The sequence below is a fragment of the Sceloporus undulatus genome, chromosome 1 (assembly GCF_019175285.1).
Source record: "Sceloporus undulatus isolate JIND9_A2432 ecotype Alabama chromosome 1, SceUnd_v1.1, whole genome shotgun sequence".
Taxonomy (NCBI): Eukaryota; Metazoa; Chordata; class Lepidosauria; order Squamata; family Phrynosomatidae; genus Sceloporus; species Sceloporus undulatus.
Window position 1 is genome coordinate 232,004,697 of NC_056522.1, and position 15,668 is coordinate 232,020,364.

General features: G+C 38.0%; 1 protein-coding gene across 2 annotated transcripts in view; it reads right to left on the reverse strand.

The window, feature by feature from the left end:
• MGAT5 (alpha-1,6-mannosylglycoprotein 6-beta-N-acetylglucosaminyltransferase) overlaps positions 1-15,668 on the reverse strand; it is a 167,442-nt gene that overhangs the window by 82,312 nt on the left and 69,462 nt on the right. Inside the window, exon 2 of one of the 2 annotated variants that reach the window (XM_042462228.1) lies at positions 6,337-6,729. In XM_042462228.1, coding sequence (XP_042318162.1) covers positions 6,337-6,577 — 241 coding nt within the window. In that variant the 5' untranslated portion in view covers positions 6,578-6,729. Of the gene's footprint in view, positions 1-6,336; positions 6,733-15,668 lie in introns of both variants that reach the window. The other variant, XM_042462220.1, reaches the window with a different exon arrangement.

The window sequence follows — 15,668 nt, forward strand, 5'->3', positions numbered from 1 at the left end:
CTTCATTCAGCTTGGCTGTGGTAAGGCATGATGGCAAAGGCAGTTCTTCAGAACCTGGAGGGCCATAGGTTTGTACATACAAACAGTAAAACAGATAAGAGTAAACCTGCCCATGGTGTACAATCTAAGAAATAATAGCATAATACATATAAATAATACATAACAATACAGGAAAGGGTTCAATAAAACAGGCAACAAATTAAAAACGTCAAATAGCAAATAATAGTCACATAATGCTTCCATTATCTATGCTCCTTTGGTAACTAAAGCACAATTACAAAATGGACATAAATTCAAGGAGTGTGTAAAGTATCCCACCCACATCATGCCAAGTTTCTAATGATTCTCAAAAACTTAGGGACTCTTCTATGATGTCTTCCCTTTCCCCTTTATATTATGCTGTTCTAAAATGTCACTCAGTTTTTATACTTTCTCAACGCTATTCACAGAGTGAAAGAGTGAGATAAGTCTAAAATCTGATATTACTGCTGTGTTTATTCTGCTCTGCTCTGTGATGTGGTTTGATAAAGACAGCATGCATTTCCAATGTATTAGTATAGTGCTGCCTTTTTGTATTACTAATGGCATCAACTTTTCTATAGCTGACCTCACCTTAAGCATTCAAAGATACAGCCATGTCAGTCTGTAAAATAATTATGGAAAGAGATCTTGTAGCACCTTTGAGATTAAATTCAAAGAAAGACATTGGTAGCATGAGTTTTTGTAGACTTGAGCCTACTTCCTCAGATGCATCTCAAAGGTGCTACAAGATCTCTTTGCATATTAAGCATATTTTGTTGTTTAGGCTAGCCATCTTTTCCTATATATATATTGGGACTACAAAATCTAACTTCCCCAGCCTGCACAATAATTGCACCAACATGTGGAAGTAAAGGTTTGTTTTGAACTATAAAGGTGTGCCAGTATCTCCAAACAAAAACAAAACAGTACTTGGAAGCCAGATAACAATTCCTATGGTACTAATATTTTTCATCAGCAGTAATTTCCAGGAGGATAGCTGTGTAAAGGTGACGTATTAGAAACATCAGCTTAAAGACTAATAAATTTCCATTGCCATACCTTTGGGGCAAGTACAGTACATGCTGTGTCACTGAAGATTGAATTTCAAGTCTTAAAAATTCACAGTGATCACATCAAATAAGAGCACGGTGTTATAGGGCATAAAATTACTCTCCAAACCAAATTTTTATACCATCTGGAGAAGACACAATTCTTGACTCCTTTTTCTTCCCCCGTAAATCCTCTACCAAATTCTATACACTACATGTAGATTCACATTTATAGAACAGTTATCATAACCTTCCATTATAGACTAACTTGAAAGATGAACAAGTTTCCTTTGCCATACCTTTGGAGGGAATGCCATACATGTTGTGTCATTGAAGGTTAAATTCCAAGACTTAAAATTTCACATGTTCACATCAAATATGAGAATGGTGTAATTTTTACGTTATGTCCACCATTCTCCACTACACACAAACACAGACTCTACAGACACAGACTATTTTATTATCAAAGGCGGAAAGATAAAGAGTGGGGGTGGGGAATACTGAAACAGCTACAGAAATGCATACAAACAGTACAGAGTCCTGTTCCTAGATTCTACATTTGGATGATTCAGAATTAATCCAAAATATTGACAGTTATGGTTTATATACAGTAGCCGCATAAACACTGCAGAAATAACCCAGTTTGACACCACTTGTACTGTCAAACTATTCCTATGGAATTCTGGGATTTGCAGTTTGTTGTGGCACCAGAGCTCTCTGACAGAGAAGACTAAATACAGTCTGCCCTTGCCTTATGTGGGGGATCCATTCCGTCACCCCCCCCCCCCCACGTAAGGCAAAAAGTGTGTATGCTCAAGCCCCATTACATATAATGGGGCTCATGCATAATAATAATAATAATAATAATAATAATAATAATAATAATAATAGGATTTATTTATATGCCGCCCAATCACTGGGAATCCGGGTGGCTTACAACAGAGGGGATAATAGACAGTTCCCTGCCCTCAGGCTTACAATCTAAAAAGACAGGACACAAAAGGAGAAGGGAATGGTGTGTGTGTGGGGGGAGGTGATCAGGTCCAGCGTTCTTCTCTCCCTCTGAGGCCTGGGCCAAGGCAGATGGATTGGAGGGAGGGCTCTTCTTCTTCAGGCTAGCCCTGGTGGAGCTGGGCCTGCCTGGTCAACTCCCTCGCAGCCCAGAGGATTACAGTTATGGAGGGAGGAGTCTCTTCTTCCAGGCTAGCCCTGATGGAGCTGGCCCTGCCTGGTCAACTCCCTCATAGGCTGGAGGATGACAGTTATGGAGAGTACACAGCAACTCCCTCGCAGGAGTGGCTGTGTGGCTGTGCGCGACGGGCGCATGCACCATTTCCCCAACCTCCCAGCGGCTCACTATATCTCACAAAACTACAAATCCCAGAATGCTATACCATTCAGCCACGGCAGTTAAAGTGATGTTATTTCTGCAGTGCGGATACAGCATATGTGGAATAAAATAATGGAATGGTTTCAATTTATAGATGTGTTGCACTGTTAGTTTCCCATGGGATTAACTTGACAAATTATTATACATTTGTTCATGTCTTATTTGCTTGTTAACAATATTTAGGAGTCAGACCAAGTTTTCAAAGCAACAAGAGTGGCACTAGACTGCTTCCACCAGGATTCCAATATTTTCATATGCATGATGTAGGCTGGGACCTACCATTTGTTATACTGGTGTCCTGCCATCTGACCAAAAAGGAACATCTTAGGCGAAATACAAGACAGTCTTAGGGTATCATAACCATAGAAACTTACTTTCTTTATTTAAAAAGATAAAAACCCGAGTTGTTACAATTATGGAGATACCTACATTTTACTAACTCCAATAGTGTGAAAGCCTGTTAAAAAATCCTCAAGATTTAACCAAACAAAACCAAGCAAGAATTCCATAAGGTACCATCACACTCTTGTTTCTGCTGTTTTTCTTTATTTCAATATTTCTATCCCATCCTGTAAATGTATATCTGAAGCTAAGATACAGTAAATAAAACAGCTTAAAGCACAATCCTGGAGCAGTTTCAGACTTAAAAACTTCAACACAGTCAAATAAAGCCTAGATGTACTATGAGCCCCCAAAAGCATGGGCGAACAGTTAAGTTTTAACTTGGCACTGACATAATGCCAAAATGGATGCCAGGTAGGATTTGAAGGGCCAATGTTCAAAAACCAAGAAAGCCCTGTCCCATGTCTACACAAAGTGTACTGCTTCCAACAACGTGGCTCTATTCTCTTATGTCACAGGCAGTCCAGTTAATGCAAACCTGATGAACTTGGCACAATGTGTGTTTGTTGAGGGGTATAGAGAAGGATACATGTCTTGACAGAACTCAACTCCAGATATTTAGGCCTATAAGGGAAGATACCAGCATCTTGAATGTGCCTAGAAGAAATTCTGTAGGGCTCTGTCATTTGGCTGGCTGGCTGGCTGACTTGTAAGGCAGCTCTGCCCTTGACCAGCTGAGACTTCTCAGGATTCTAGGATGCCTTGCAGTAACATCCGTTGATGCATTGGAAAGCCTCTTTATTCCTCATCATGAGATGTGCCCTTCAGGTCTGACAACATATTTTATTATGTATTTGCTATGAAAGAAAAAGGCTTTGGCGCTGGAGAACTTGAACATTTTTTTAAAAAGAAAAATCTTCCTCGCAAGACTGAAAGGGTAGTAGTATTTGGTTTTCAGACAGTGGAAAGGCTGAGCTCACTGTGGTCACTGCCAGCTATTAATACACTGCTTCTTAAACTTTGCAATTTTCCTTGTATAAATAGAAGAAAACTGAAACAAAACATCTCAACTATAGCTGAGATGCTCCTTTGCTGCTAGGGACAACCACCTAAACTGACATTCAAAGTGGTTGGGGAGTTCCTGCTATATATACACTGTGGTTATAAAAGCCCCGTTTCTTTCAGCTGTCATATTTATCTTTCCAGATACTGAGAGATGCAGGCAGGTAGGAGGGGAGGAAACAACTAGAAAATATAATGTGTGTAAATGTTCCTTCAAGTCACCTGTTGACTTCTGGTGACCCCATGAATTTCATAAGGTTTTCATACTCAGCGGTAGTTCTGCCAGCTCCTTCCTCTGCAATACAGCCTACAGCACCTGGTATTTATTGATGGATGATAGTACTCATCCAAGTACTAATCAGGGCTGAGACTGCTGAGATTCCACGATCAGAAGGGATCTTGCGCCTTTATGGTGTTTAGGCCCTAGAATACATAATATCTCTCAGCAATTTGGTCTAGAGCAAGCAACAATCTTTCCCCTTAACAGTGGGAGTTGTGGAGGTAATCTTACTGTGGGGAATGTTCTTCTTCCTTGGTTCAAGACCTCAGAGAAGACATACTTGCAATGTAGGCCCTTTGGAATTTTTACATTTGGTATAGTGCTACAGCTGTTGCACTTGCATTTTGAACTTGCTATGCTATTTGGACAAGAAGCACAATGAAGTCTTTGTATGAGCTGAACATGTCAGGATGCTCATTCAGCTTTCTGGTTACTTAAAACAACAACTAGGAAAAGTAGGAAACGTGTTATTTTTGGAGTGTCTTGCAATTTTTTTCATAACAAAAATTTTGAGATGGAAGAAAGAGGAATAGACAGACATGATTGTAACTGATCATTTGTTCATAGACTTTTCCAAGATGCCTTTGCATTGAATCAGAATTAACAATGAGATATTACACAGAATAAGCGGTGTCAGTATTTTCAAATATATAGTGATATATATGTCCAAATAAATAGACAAACCTAAGAGTTCAGGGGGATTTATTTTTATTTGTTAATACTAATCATTTTAAATAATTCATTAAATGTTGTGCCTATACTACCATATATACTTGACTATAAGTCAACCTTCTGTGTAAGTTGAGAGTAGGTTTTGGGGCCACAATAATGGATCGAGAGAAAAATGTAGGAGCACGTAACAATAGATCTAAAGGATGAAGCAAAGGAAAACAATGCCAAAGAACTTACAAAACTCTAGCAGGAATAACTGTTTGTGGTCACACTAAAGCCTGGATGGATGAGAAAGTAGAGGCAGGGGGAAGTCAGTACTTCCAGGACAGATTACATTTTTGTCTTTCACCAGTAGATGTTTCCTTTTTAAATTAAGACTTAAAGTACACTACTTACATTGACCAGTGGATAAATCGACTCATGTTTTTGGGACAATTTTTGACAAAAGTTCTAGACTTGTATTTTAAATCAGGTACAGCAAATTTAATAAACATATTCAGGGGCTTGCTTTGTTATTTTATTGTTATTGTTTATTTGCTTTGTACTTTCTTTATTGTTGCATCCCGCCCTGGTTTCTTGTGATTGGACAGACTATAAATCCTCCTCCTCCTCCTCCTCATTATTATTATTACTGTTTGGCCATGTAGCAAAATACAATTGTAATACTGTATAAAGATTTTTAGGTTCTGTTTATTAACAAATGTTCATTTGTACTCTATGAATTAAACCCAAGGTTAATCAATATTGAGGGGATTTCTTGAAGCAATATCTAAACAAAGTTAGGGTTAAAGGAAATAGTATGCAAATACAGCGCACCTGCATATGACGCAGAGGTGCTATACGTGGGTTTCAGCTTACACTGAAAGCTGCATGATGGAAGAGGAAATGGCATGCGTGCCACACCGCACCATGTGCATGAGCCCCACTGTTTTTGATGGGGCTTGTGCATACGTGGAATTTGCCTTAAGCGGGGAGTCCGGAATGGATCCCCACGTAAAGCAAGGGCGCACTGTACTAAGATCCACGTGGGCAATGGGATTTCCCTTTCAACTTCACATCCCTACGTACACAGGATAACAGGAATTTTTGGAAACTGTGGAGGGATATGAACCATTCTCTTATTCTGCACCACTTCTGGAGGGTCACGTGAGTAAGCAAGGGACATGGATTCGAAGTCCACACAGAGGGATGGTTGTATTTTCATATTTTTCTTACCACAGTAAGACAAACCCTAATAGTGCTCTGAACTTGCTAAGAAACCTGGTCCTGCTTCACTCTATACCTGCCATCTTCTGAGCCATTCCCACATAATGTTAGAAGACATCTAAATCCCAAACATTCTTGGTAGTTAAGACTTTTGGATACTGGGGGGAGACCTGGATATACAGCCAAATACAGTTACATAAACTTAGCCTAAACTAACAGGGTTGTTGTTCAGAATAATGATCTCTGAATTCAAGGGTCATTTGGACTCAGTCTCCAATGATTCTGGATTTGTCTAATTTAGAAAACCTACTTACCATATGCGGTCATAGTCCCAACGTAAGGTCCATCCACTACATTCCTATTCTCTTCTGCCAATGCTTTTATATATCTCTTACTGAGGTCCAGTATTTGCTCACGAAGCACTGAACTGCTTTCATGCTGAGTCTTCTGTTGTATAGTAAAATGCAGGAGCATCATTCCCCAAATAAAGCCAAAAGTCACCAAAAAGAAGCCAAGTTTCTGAGAAGACAGCTTCCATGGAGTAAAGAATGCCATGACTGTCTGACCAGCTCTGGAGTCACTTGGAAAAGCTCTAACAGCCAAATCCAGGGCCTCAATTCATAGTCTAGGCCAGTGCCAATCACAATTCAGAAGCTATTCACTCTGGCTCCTTAGTCAACGTATTGTCTCCTTTCAATTCCATCCTGCTGCTGGAAGAGAAAAGCAAAGCATATGGTTATTTAAAGTAGCAAAGTACCTGCCCAAGCTGTTTTCATGTTTATTTCATTTTCCTTGCTCCCCCCCCCCCCCAAGTAGGACAATGTGCTTGTTTGGCAAATCTGTAATTGTTACAAATCAATATTTTATGACATGCATCACAATACAAAGAGTTCAAGCAAGAAGCAACTAGAAATGCATCAAGAAATGTATCTCAACAGATGGAGAATTTACCTTTCAAAAGATTGGAACTAATTCAATACAACAAAAAGTTTCCAATCTAAATTTCTATGCAATGCCACTCCATGTGCCAGGAGCAGAGAGGGTTAGAGATATGCCAACACAGCAATACTTTTGTTCTTTCTAGCCCTATTATGTAAGCCTATGGTTTTTGTAAGAACAATGACATACATAAGCTAGACTTCAGTGAACACTCCCATGGGAAGAAACAAAAATTAGTTTGTATTTGCCTACTCTAGAAGAAGATACCTGGGACTCAGAAGCCTAGAAGAGAGCCATTTACTGTTCCCGTATGACCTCTATCCCATCTGAATTTGCCCAGAAGAGCATTACAGTTTCAGAGATCATTGTACAAACAGTATGTTGTTTTTTTTGGATATGATACTGAAGTTTTTCTTACTACTTTTTCAGATGTTCCAACATCAGGATATTGGATAAAGGATTGTTATTCTTTCATTTATTAGATTTCTTTCCTGTCTTTCTCTTAAACATTGGGCGCAAGGCTCACAGTTACATTAAATAAAAAGTAAAATTAAAACATAAAACAAGGTTCAATACTAAAACTGAATTAAACTGAACACATTTTAAAATCATATAATTAAGGAAAACACAGCACCTAACTGGGGAGGAGCCCTTCCTTAGCAGCCAATCAGTTGCCAAATATTGGGTGCAGAGACAAATTCCAATAATTTCCTTCAAGAATAGCATACTTAAATAGTGCAGTATAGTGGTTTGAATGCTGGACTAGAACTCTAGGAAACCAGGGTTCCCCCATTATGCCATGGAAACCCAGTGGGTGATGTTAGACGGGTTACACTCTTTCAGCCTCAGAGGAAAGCAAGGGCAAGCTTCTTCTTTACAAATTCTGCCAAGAAAACCCCGTGATAATTTGCCTTAGGGATGTCATAAATCAGAAATGACTTGAAGGAAACCAACAACAAGAATTCAATATATCAACCCTGCACCAAGATGTCTCATATTCGACTGTGACTACAGATTGAATGTCTCTTAACTAGAATTCTCAATTCCAAAATATTCCAAAAAACAAAAACAAAACCCTTTTTCATGGCTGGCTGAGATAGTTTCACCTTTGCTTTCTGGTGGTTCAATATACACAAACTTTGTTTCATGCCCAAAAGTGTTAAAATATTACAGTATTTAAATTTATTTTCAGACTATGTGTATAAGGTTTATAAGAAACATAAATAAACTTTGTGTTTAGACTTGGGTCCCATCTCCAAGATATTTCATTATTGGCGTATATGCAAATACAGGCATTCAAAAATCCAGAAAAATCCAAAATCCAAAATACTTCTGGCCCCAAGCATTTCAGATAAGGGATACTCAACCTGTATAAGCAAGATTATACTAATACATTAAACAGTATGATACAATTTAATAAAATAAATAAATAAAATCTTTATTTGTATCCCGCCCTTCCAAAAAGATCAGGGCGGCTTACAATATGCAACAAGTGCAACAGATACAGGTTAAAAGCATAAAACAACAATAAAACACAATCTAAAAACAATAACAAAGGCCCCGTTAGCCCATCCTCATGGCCACGGAAGAGGAGGGAGGCCCACAGGATATTTAATCGGGGAATGCCTGCTTGAATAGGAAGGTTTTGAGTTCCTTCCTAAATTGGGCCAGGGTGGTGGATGAGCGGAGCTCTGTGGGCAGCGTGTTCCAAAGGGCTGGGGCAGCTGTGGAAAAGGCCCTTCTAGAAGTAGAAGCTAACCTAGCCCCAGGCACCTTCAGCAGTTTCAGCAGATCTCTGAGTTCAAAATTTGTGCTGTCTTAAGAATCTAAAATATTTGCTATCTTAACTTAGTATTTTATATGGAGGTAACTTCACCAGTTTTTGGAACTGGGAAATATGTGTGGCTCTAGAGGACTAGAGGTCAGGAATTTGATTCACACCAATTTAAATGAAAAGGAGTAAGTGAAGATTAGAGATTTAGCTATGCAGTTTCCGTGCTCTGGCAATAAGCAAAGAGAAAGCTTAAGGACCAATGGTGTGATATCTTCATGTACTCTGGATAAGTTTACATGTTTTTTAATTAGGATTTTTTTTATTGTGGCATACCCCACTTAGCTCCTCCATGGTTTCTTTTTGCAACTGTGCTAAAAGTTACATGTCAGAACAATTGAAATTACGTTTAAACATGCAAGGTTCCATTACATATCATAAAATCAGAATTCCACTCACACAGTGGGATTTCTCCCTTCCTCTTCTCCTCCTCAGACTGAGAATCCATTCTGCCAACCCCTATAAACTGCTAGGGAAAGGGTCTTTACTTGAAATCCATAGGTGTGCTTTGAGGTTGGGTGCTGTCCTGTTACTTCTTGAATTTTTCCTGCCCCAGGGAAGTTTAAGCTGAGCATTTAACATTTACTGTTCATTATAAATTGTTCTCTTCTAGAGTAGTCTGTATGAAGGAAAGCAATGTCAAAAACAGTAAAATAAACTGAGTGCAAACTGCTCTGCTTGTTAGGGATGTAAGTTTCTTGCTTGTTTCATTCTTTTAAAAAACTTTTCTTTTAGAAAGCAAAAATACTTTTTAAAAATAGAAAAAAGTTATGTTTAGCATAAAAAGCAAAAAATAAAATAAAATGCTTTCTTCCCCGAAACTTTTTTTTTTTTTGGCAAAGAAGGCATAAAATATGAAGAACACCAATTACATAAAAATGCTGCAAGGGTTAACCATTTTTCAGTAGAGCATCTCAATATGCTGTACATGGGGAAATTTGCTAGTATTTTTTAACTTCCCTAGTATGTGTTTAATGTGTATTTTTTTCCTGCAGAGGGGTATGTAGCTGTTATCCAATTCTCAAAGGGGACTGCAGCCTGTAAAAGGTTAAGAGTCACTGCACTACTGGATGGATACTGTGGGATACAACCAACAAAGATGAAATTTAGACTTAACTGTTTTTCTTTGGATTTAAGAAGCTGATTGGGTATGATTTGAATAAAAGCTTAAAGTCTCTTTAGGCACAATGGAAAATGTCAGACTAGAGATAGCATTTGGCACAGTGCAAAGTCTGTTCTCTCTCTACTATTTTGGTCCCACCTAACAATGCCTTCTGTTTACTGGCTGAGCCACAGCTACAGTGTTTTCCATCTTAGAACCTCCTAACAGATTTTGTTGCTTTTTTTAAAAAAAGAGGGAAGATTTGAGTGGTACTTTGCTGGTCAGCACAAAACTTTCAAATTGGGAATAGGTTTAGTATAGCTTTAATTTCATTTGAATTGCTGGATTATGCAGCGTTGTGCAGAGAACTGACATTTAACCAGCCTAAAACTCTAATAAGCAAATGATAAATCAAAAAAGGTGTATACATATCTGGAAGTCCCCTTCCACCCTACACACCAGAAAAACGTCTGCTTTCCCATTCTCTCAAGAACATGTTCTTATTGTCCCACCCGTCCAGCCACACTCTTCCTTCCAGGCAGTCATTGCACTGTCCTGCAACCTCATAATGTGCAGGCAATGGCTATTAGCTGAAAGAGCACGGCACAAAAGACTCATTGAAACCCCCAGCAAAAAATGAAAGACATTAGAAGGAAGGGAGGGAGAATTTGGAGCTTTGACCTTTTGAAAGATATGAAGAAACAACCTTCAGCTGCACCATTCACTATTTCAGTTCTAATTACTAAACTACAGAAAATGTCTATTAGGCCTGCTAAAACCCTGTAACTATCTTTGCTGTTATTCTTGTCAAGATTTATTAGAAGGCAGGTCTACAGTACTCACTGAGCTTTCTTCTCAGGTAAGTGTGTACAGTCTGCAGCATTAAAATCCTTTTGTATGGCAAAAGGTGTTGCTTGTGGCACGGAACAAGGTATATCTTTTGTACCTCCTCATTCATCAAAATCACCACTTCCTTCTTCAAGTAAGATGGCAATCCTCTGTATTTTGTGGCATTTGCCATCCATCATGCATGATTCCAACAATAATAGTTTTACTAAAAATATTCTATGAGGAGAGATGAGGGAAGGCAGATGAACTGAAGAAAGTTAAACTGTAAATGTTAAATTCTGTACCTTCCCACCCTGCCCCTCGGACGACATGGATAAGAACTGACAAGAGGAGATGTAAGATAATGTGACATGAAATCACATTTAATCTTGGAGCGAGCAAGCAATGTAATTTTACTTTCAGGAAAAATGCCATCTCATTTGTGCTGGGAGTGCTGCTGAAGAGGCCTGTGACAACCCAGCCATGATTCGAACAGATACAGGAGTCCTTGATTGCACTGTGTATTTTGAAATCTCTCCAATTTTCTGTCAAGCGTGCATCTTACACAGCTTATTCCCACAAAAATCAATCCATCAGCGAAGCCTTTTTTCATTGTGCCAGCAACCTATTTTATTTCACTTGCCCTTGAATTGCCATTTGTGTGTGCCCCCAAAGAAGCTTTAAAATAAAAAGCCAGTTGTCTTCTTTCTCGTCATCTAGATCCTTTTATCAATGTTCTCTATTAGAACATTAACATTTTAAAACTTATCCTAGTGTCCTGCACTACTTGGAACTTAAGTCGCCAGTAAATTCCCAAGTAGCAGACCACATTCATCAAATCATTTCTTGTCAATTATTTTCAAATCAGGATTTTACAGAAAGAGCCAAAATATTTCATCTGAAACTTGTTTGTGCAATTTTAGTCTAATTAAAGCTGTAGTTCCCTTTTCAAAGGAAATTGTACAACCCAGTGCATTCAGTTCTTACTCACACTAGAGCTCTACAAAGAGGTTCTTTGAAAAAGAAAAACACTCACCATTATGTACACAATTTTTTTAAGTGTGATGATCAAAAGCAAAGCCATAGGCACTACAGTGATACAAAGACATGTCTGTAAAACAAGCATTTTCAAAGCTGAACAATAATGACAATAAGATTAAAGACACAGAAGAACTGGTCAAAGCTGAAAAATACCACAAAAATATGCAAGAGCTTGAAAATAGGTGAGGGATATTGTTGAGATACTATTTGTGAGAAGGTGCCAACTATGGAGTATGCTCTCAGAATAAAAAATATGTGATTATGATGGGTTCTTGCTGGTTGTTCAAAAGAAACTATTAAGTATTAATATTTATAATACATAATACATATTATAATATAATATTTAATATTTATTATTAAGTATCAATATTAAATGTTGTTGTTTGTTGTTTTTTAACTGGGTACAATCAAGCCAATGTCATAGACTTCCCAAGAAGCAGGAGGTCTAATCTTTTACTCCCTAAGGCAAAATTGTATGATTTTAAAAGGTGTGCACCTCTGGCTAGAAAGTAAGCCATCAAAATGATTTCTAAAGAAACACAGCACAACAAAAAGCAATTGTGGGGCAAGTGTACATACAAAACTCGACACATGCAACACATAATTAACAAAATAAAAAAGCATTATTCTCCTGAAAGCAGAAGTGACTTTTGGGATAACTATTCTGCAAGATTTAAACACAACTAGAAAAACACTAACAATTTAGTCTCAATGGACCCTTATCTTTGAGGTGGTAGCAGATGCAAGTTAAAACAGTACCCTTAAAGTGGAACCTTATTACACAGGCCTAAAAGTAAGCTATAACTACATTTGCTAGCTCCTGTAGCCCATATTACGTTAAAAGCACACTTAATTTAATTTGTTTCAAAGGGAGATGCTAGAAAGAGATGATATAATGTGCTCTTCATTTCCATCAGGATTTTCAGGGTTGAGGAATAGATGGCTATTTAAGACATTATAAATCTCTTCAAAAACACTTAAGAGAGCTTTCAGGGCTGCATCCTTGTATCTAGTGCAATGCACCCAATGGATTCAACTAAAGGAGAGGATGACAAGGCAACGAGTTGTCACTTAGAGCTCCCAGCTAAAACCTTGCAAATGTATTGAGTAACCTGTTAAAAACATTTACATTGTTCTCCCTGAGGAATGGAAACTGGAAGACCACAACATGAAACTGCTCTACTACAACACATTAAGAAGTTCAGTTGCATTATCGTTGTCTTAAATTAGGACCAAACTACACATTTTAATTATTGTATCAGATGCTGGGACTGCCTATGTTATTACCAACAACTCTTTTTGTGAATGGCCATTGTCAATAAAAGCTCATAATTCTTGACACGTTCTATATGCTTCCTAGCTACTGTATATGGTAGCTGGGATATTTTATCCTAATAATTTATACTATATTATTTTTAACAAAAACATTTTATTGAAAGAAATGTAGCAAAATAAAATAAAATTTACAGACTTTTAGCATAAGCATTTCCCAACAAAACATAATACTCTCTCTCTCTCTCTCTCTCTCTCTCTCTTTCTGTAGCCTGCAAGTTAAGCTGTATTCCCAAAGACTGATACGAGAACCAGGTGGATCTTCTAGATTACCTCTCCATTAACAAAAGACTAAAAGGAAACCAATCTTACTGTATCCTTATGTTTTACTGAGGCTTCCTTGCGAGTGCTTTGACACGAATAAATAAATATCTTTATCTCTTCAGTATATTTTGGCCTGCTGAATTACAATTTCCTTTTTCACAATACAGTGCCCTGTAGGAACCAAGGTAATGAGCTGAGCTTCCTGTCCGTCCCTCAAGACGTCCCCTTATATACAGTGTACTGGGTTTCCACTGTATACCCTCAATGCAAGTGAGCCACGTTCAGATTCAGACAGACTCTAGTCATAGCCCTTCATGCTTGAGGCACACAAGTCAACAGCACTGACACAGGGCTAAATCCAATAGCTGGTCACAAGTCAAGCAGATCCTTGCATCAGTGGTAGGTCAACACATATCTAAGCTCCACTGATTCAGAGGGTATGCTGTGATTGTGACTATCAGTTGGATTTATGCTACAATGCCATGCAGAAGTTTCTATACAGAAGCCTCCTATGCAGTTTGCTTGGTTTATGTCATTATATAGCCCACCTTGTTTAGCCGTTCTAATCTGTTACAGGAACAGACATGAACCAAGCCTTCCGTATTTAAGAATCATATAAATATTACAGCTCTGTTCTTCACTTCTGCTGCCATTTAAAAGCTTTCTTGTCTCAACAAACATGTAAAAGTCAAAATTTTACATCAGAATCTGTTTCTTCTTCCCCTAAACAACTTCAGTTACATGGAGTTTACAAGCATTAACTCCTCTGGCAAGAGCTCACCACTTTGACTGCCTCTCTGATTTTCCTAGCTGATATCATTAACTACCAAACAGAGCTCCTCCATTTCCCTTGTGCTGGCACTGTCCCCAGACTGCCAGGCAGTCTGTGGAATAGCTGAAATACTTCATTTCCATATTGAAAAAAGAAAAAGAAAAAAGAATGATGTAGGAAATAGTATTCATTTTAGTGACTAGCCAGATTAAATAAAATAAAATGATGACACTGGCTAGGGAGGTAGGGATGGGGTTCAGCTCATACACAGAGCACCAGGAAGAGAAGACGGCCTTAAGAGTGTTGCTATGACCTACTTACAGGCCCCTTTGTTAAACACAGGAATTTTTTGTGCAACCCTTTCCACATAAGGATAAATCGAAGGTTAGTGTGGAATTTGTGTGTGTGTGTGTGTGGCGGGGGGGGGGGGGTTCTAATATTTCTAATGGAAATGCCCACATGATTAAATACTTGTTTCTGTCCACTCTGAAAAACTGAGTAGTCATCCCCAAACATACCGAACAGATATATATGTTTTCCTTTAAAAAGGTATTTTGGAATAGATGAATTGTTTACTACATGCAGCATCTGGAATACATTGTTTTAACAAACTGAAAATAGATTTTTACATGATAGTTGATTGATGGTGATGATGGGGATGATGACACAAAGAAAGTTGTCTGTTTATTCTAACACAGTCTATCAGAAATGTTTCTTATCGCCACATCACTCTGGGAAAGATACTAAAGAAACACTCTAAAGTGCAATATAAATGCCAAATATCATCCATTTGCTGAGTAGTTTACTATCCTGTCCATGAGACTGCACTGGCCTCAATTCAAGATACATTTATTTAGTAATCATATCCAGGGGTAATCGTGTTGGCCATATAGCAAAGTATAATAACATCCAAAATCCACAAAATAAATAAATAAATAAATAAATATTTTTTTTAAAAAAAGGACTAAAATTCACATTATACATCCTGCAAACTTTCAAAGCTCTACTTGCTTCTTCATCAAGCAAATGTGTTAAAAATCATATAGGAGAAAGAAAGGGAGAAACCATTACTCAAAGGTATGCATTCTGTCAAGAGGTTGTGGTCCTCAGTTAAGATGGTATGGATAGGTATTCATGCAGGCAGGTGCCTACTTCTTCTGGCCATGTGAGTACAGTACTAGGAGATTTTTAGAGTCTGGGAAATAAAATTTAGATTCCATTAACTAGACAAAAAGATACTGCCTTTGAGAAGCAGTTTGTCCATCCTATAAGTCCTTTGTTAGGTAGCAAACACTGAATTTCTCAGGAAACCTCCATGCTTTTGCATGAGGTGTTCTTAAGATAAAACATGCCAATTCTGTCCCATTTCTTTTAAAAAAACAATTCACCTTTGTTGGAGATAGAACCATTTTAAAGTCACACCCATTGGCTTTCTCTTTAGAATTCTCCTATTGCAACTAAAATGTGGTATTCAGAAAACAAATCCACGGGTAGCTGTGTTGGCTATACAGCAAAGTACAGTAACAGCCAAATGCGC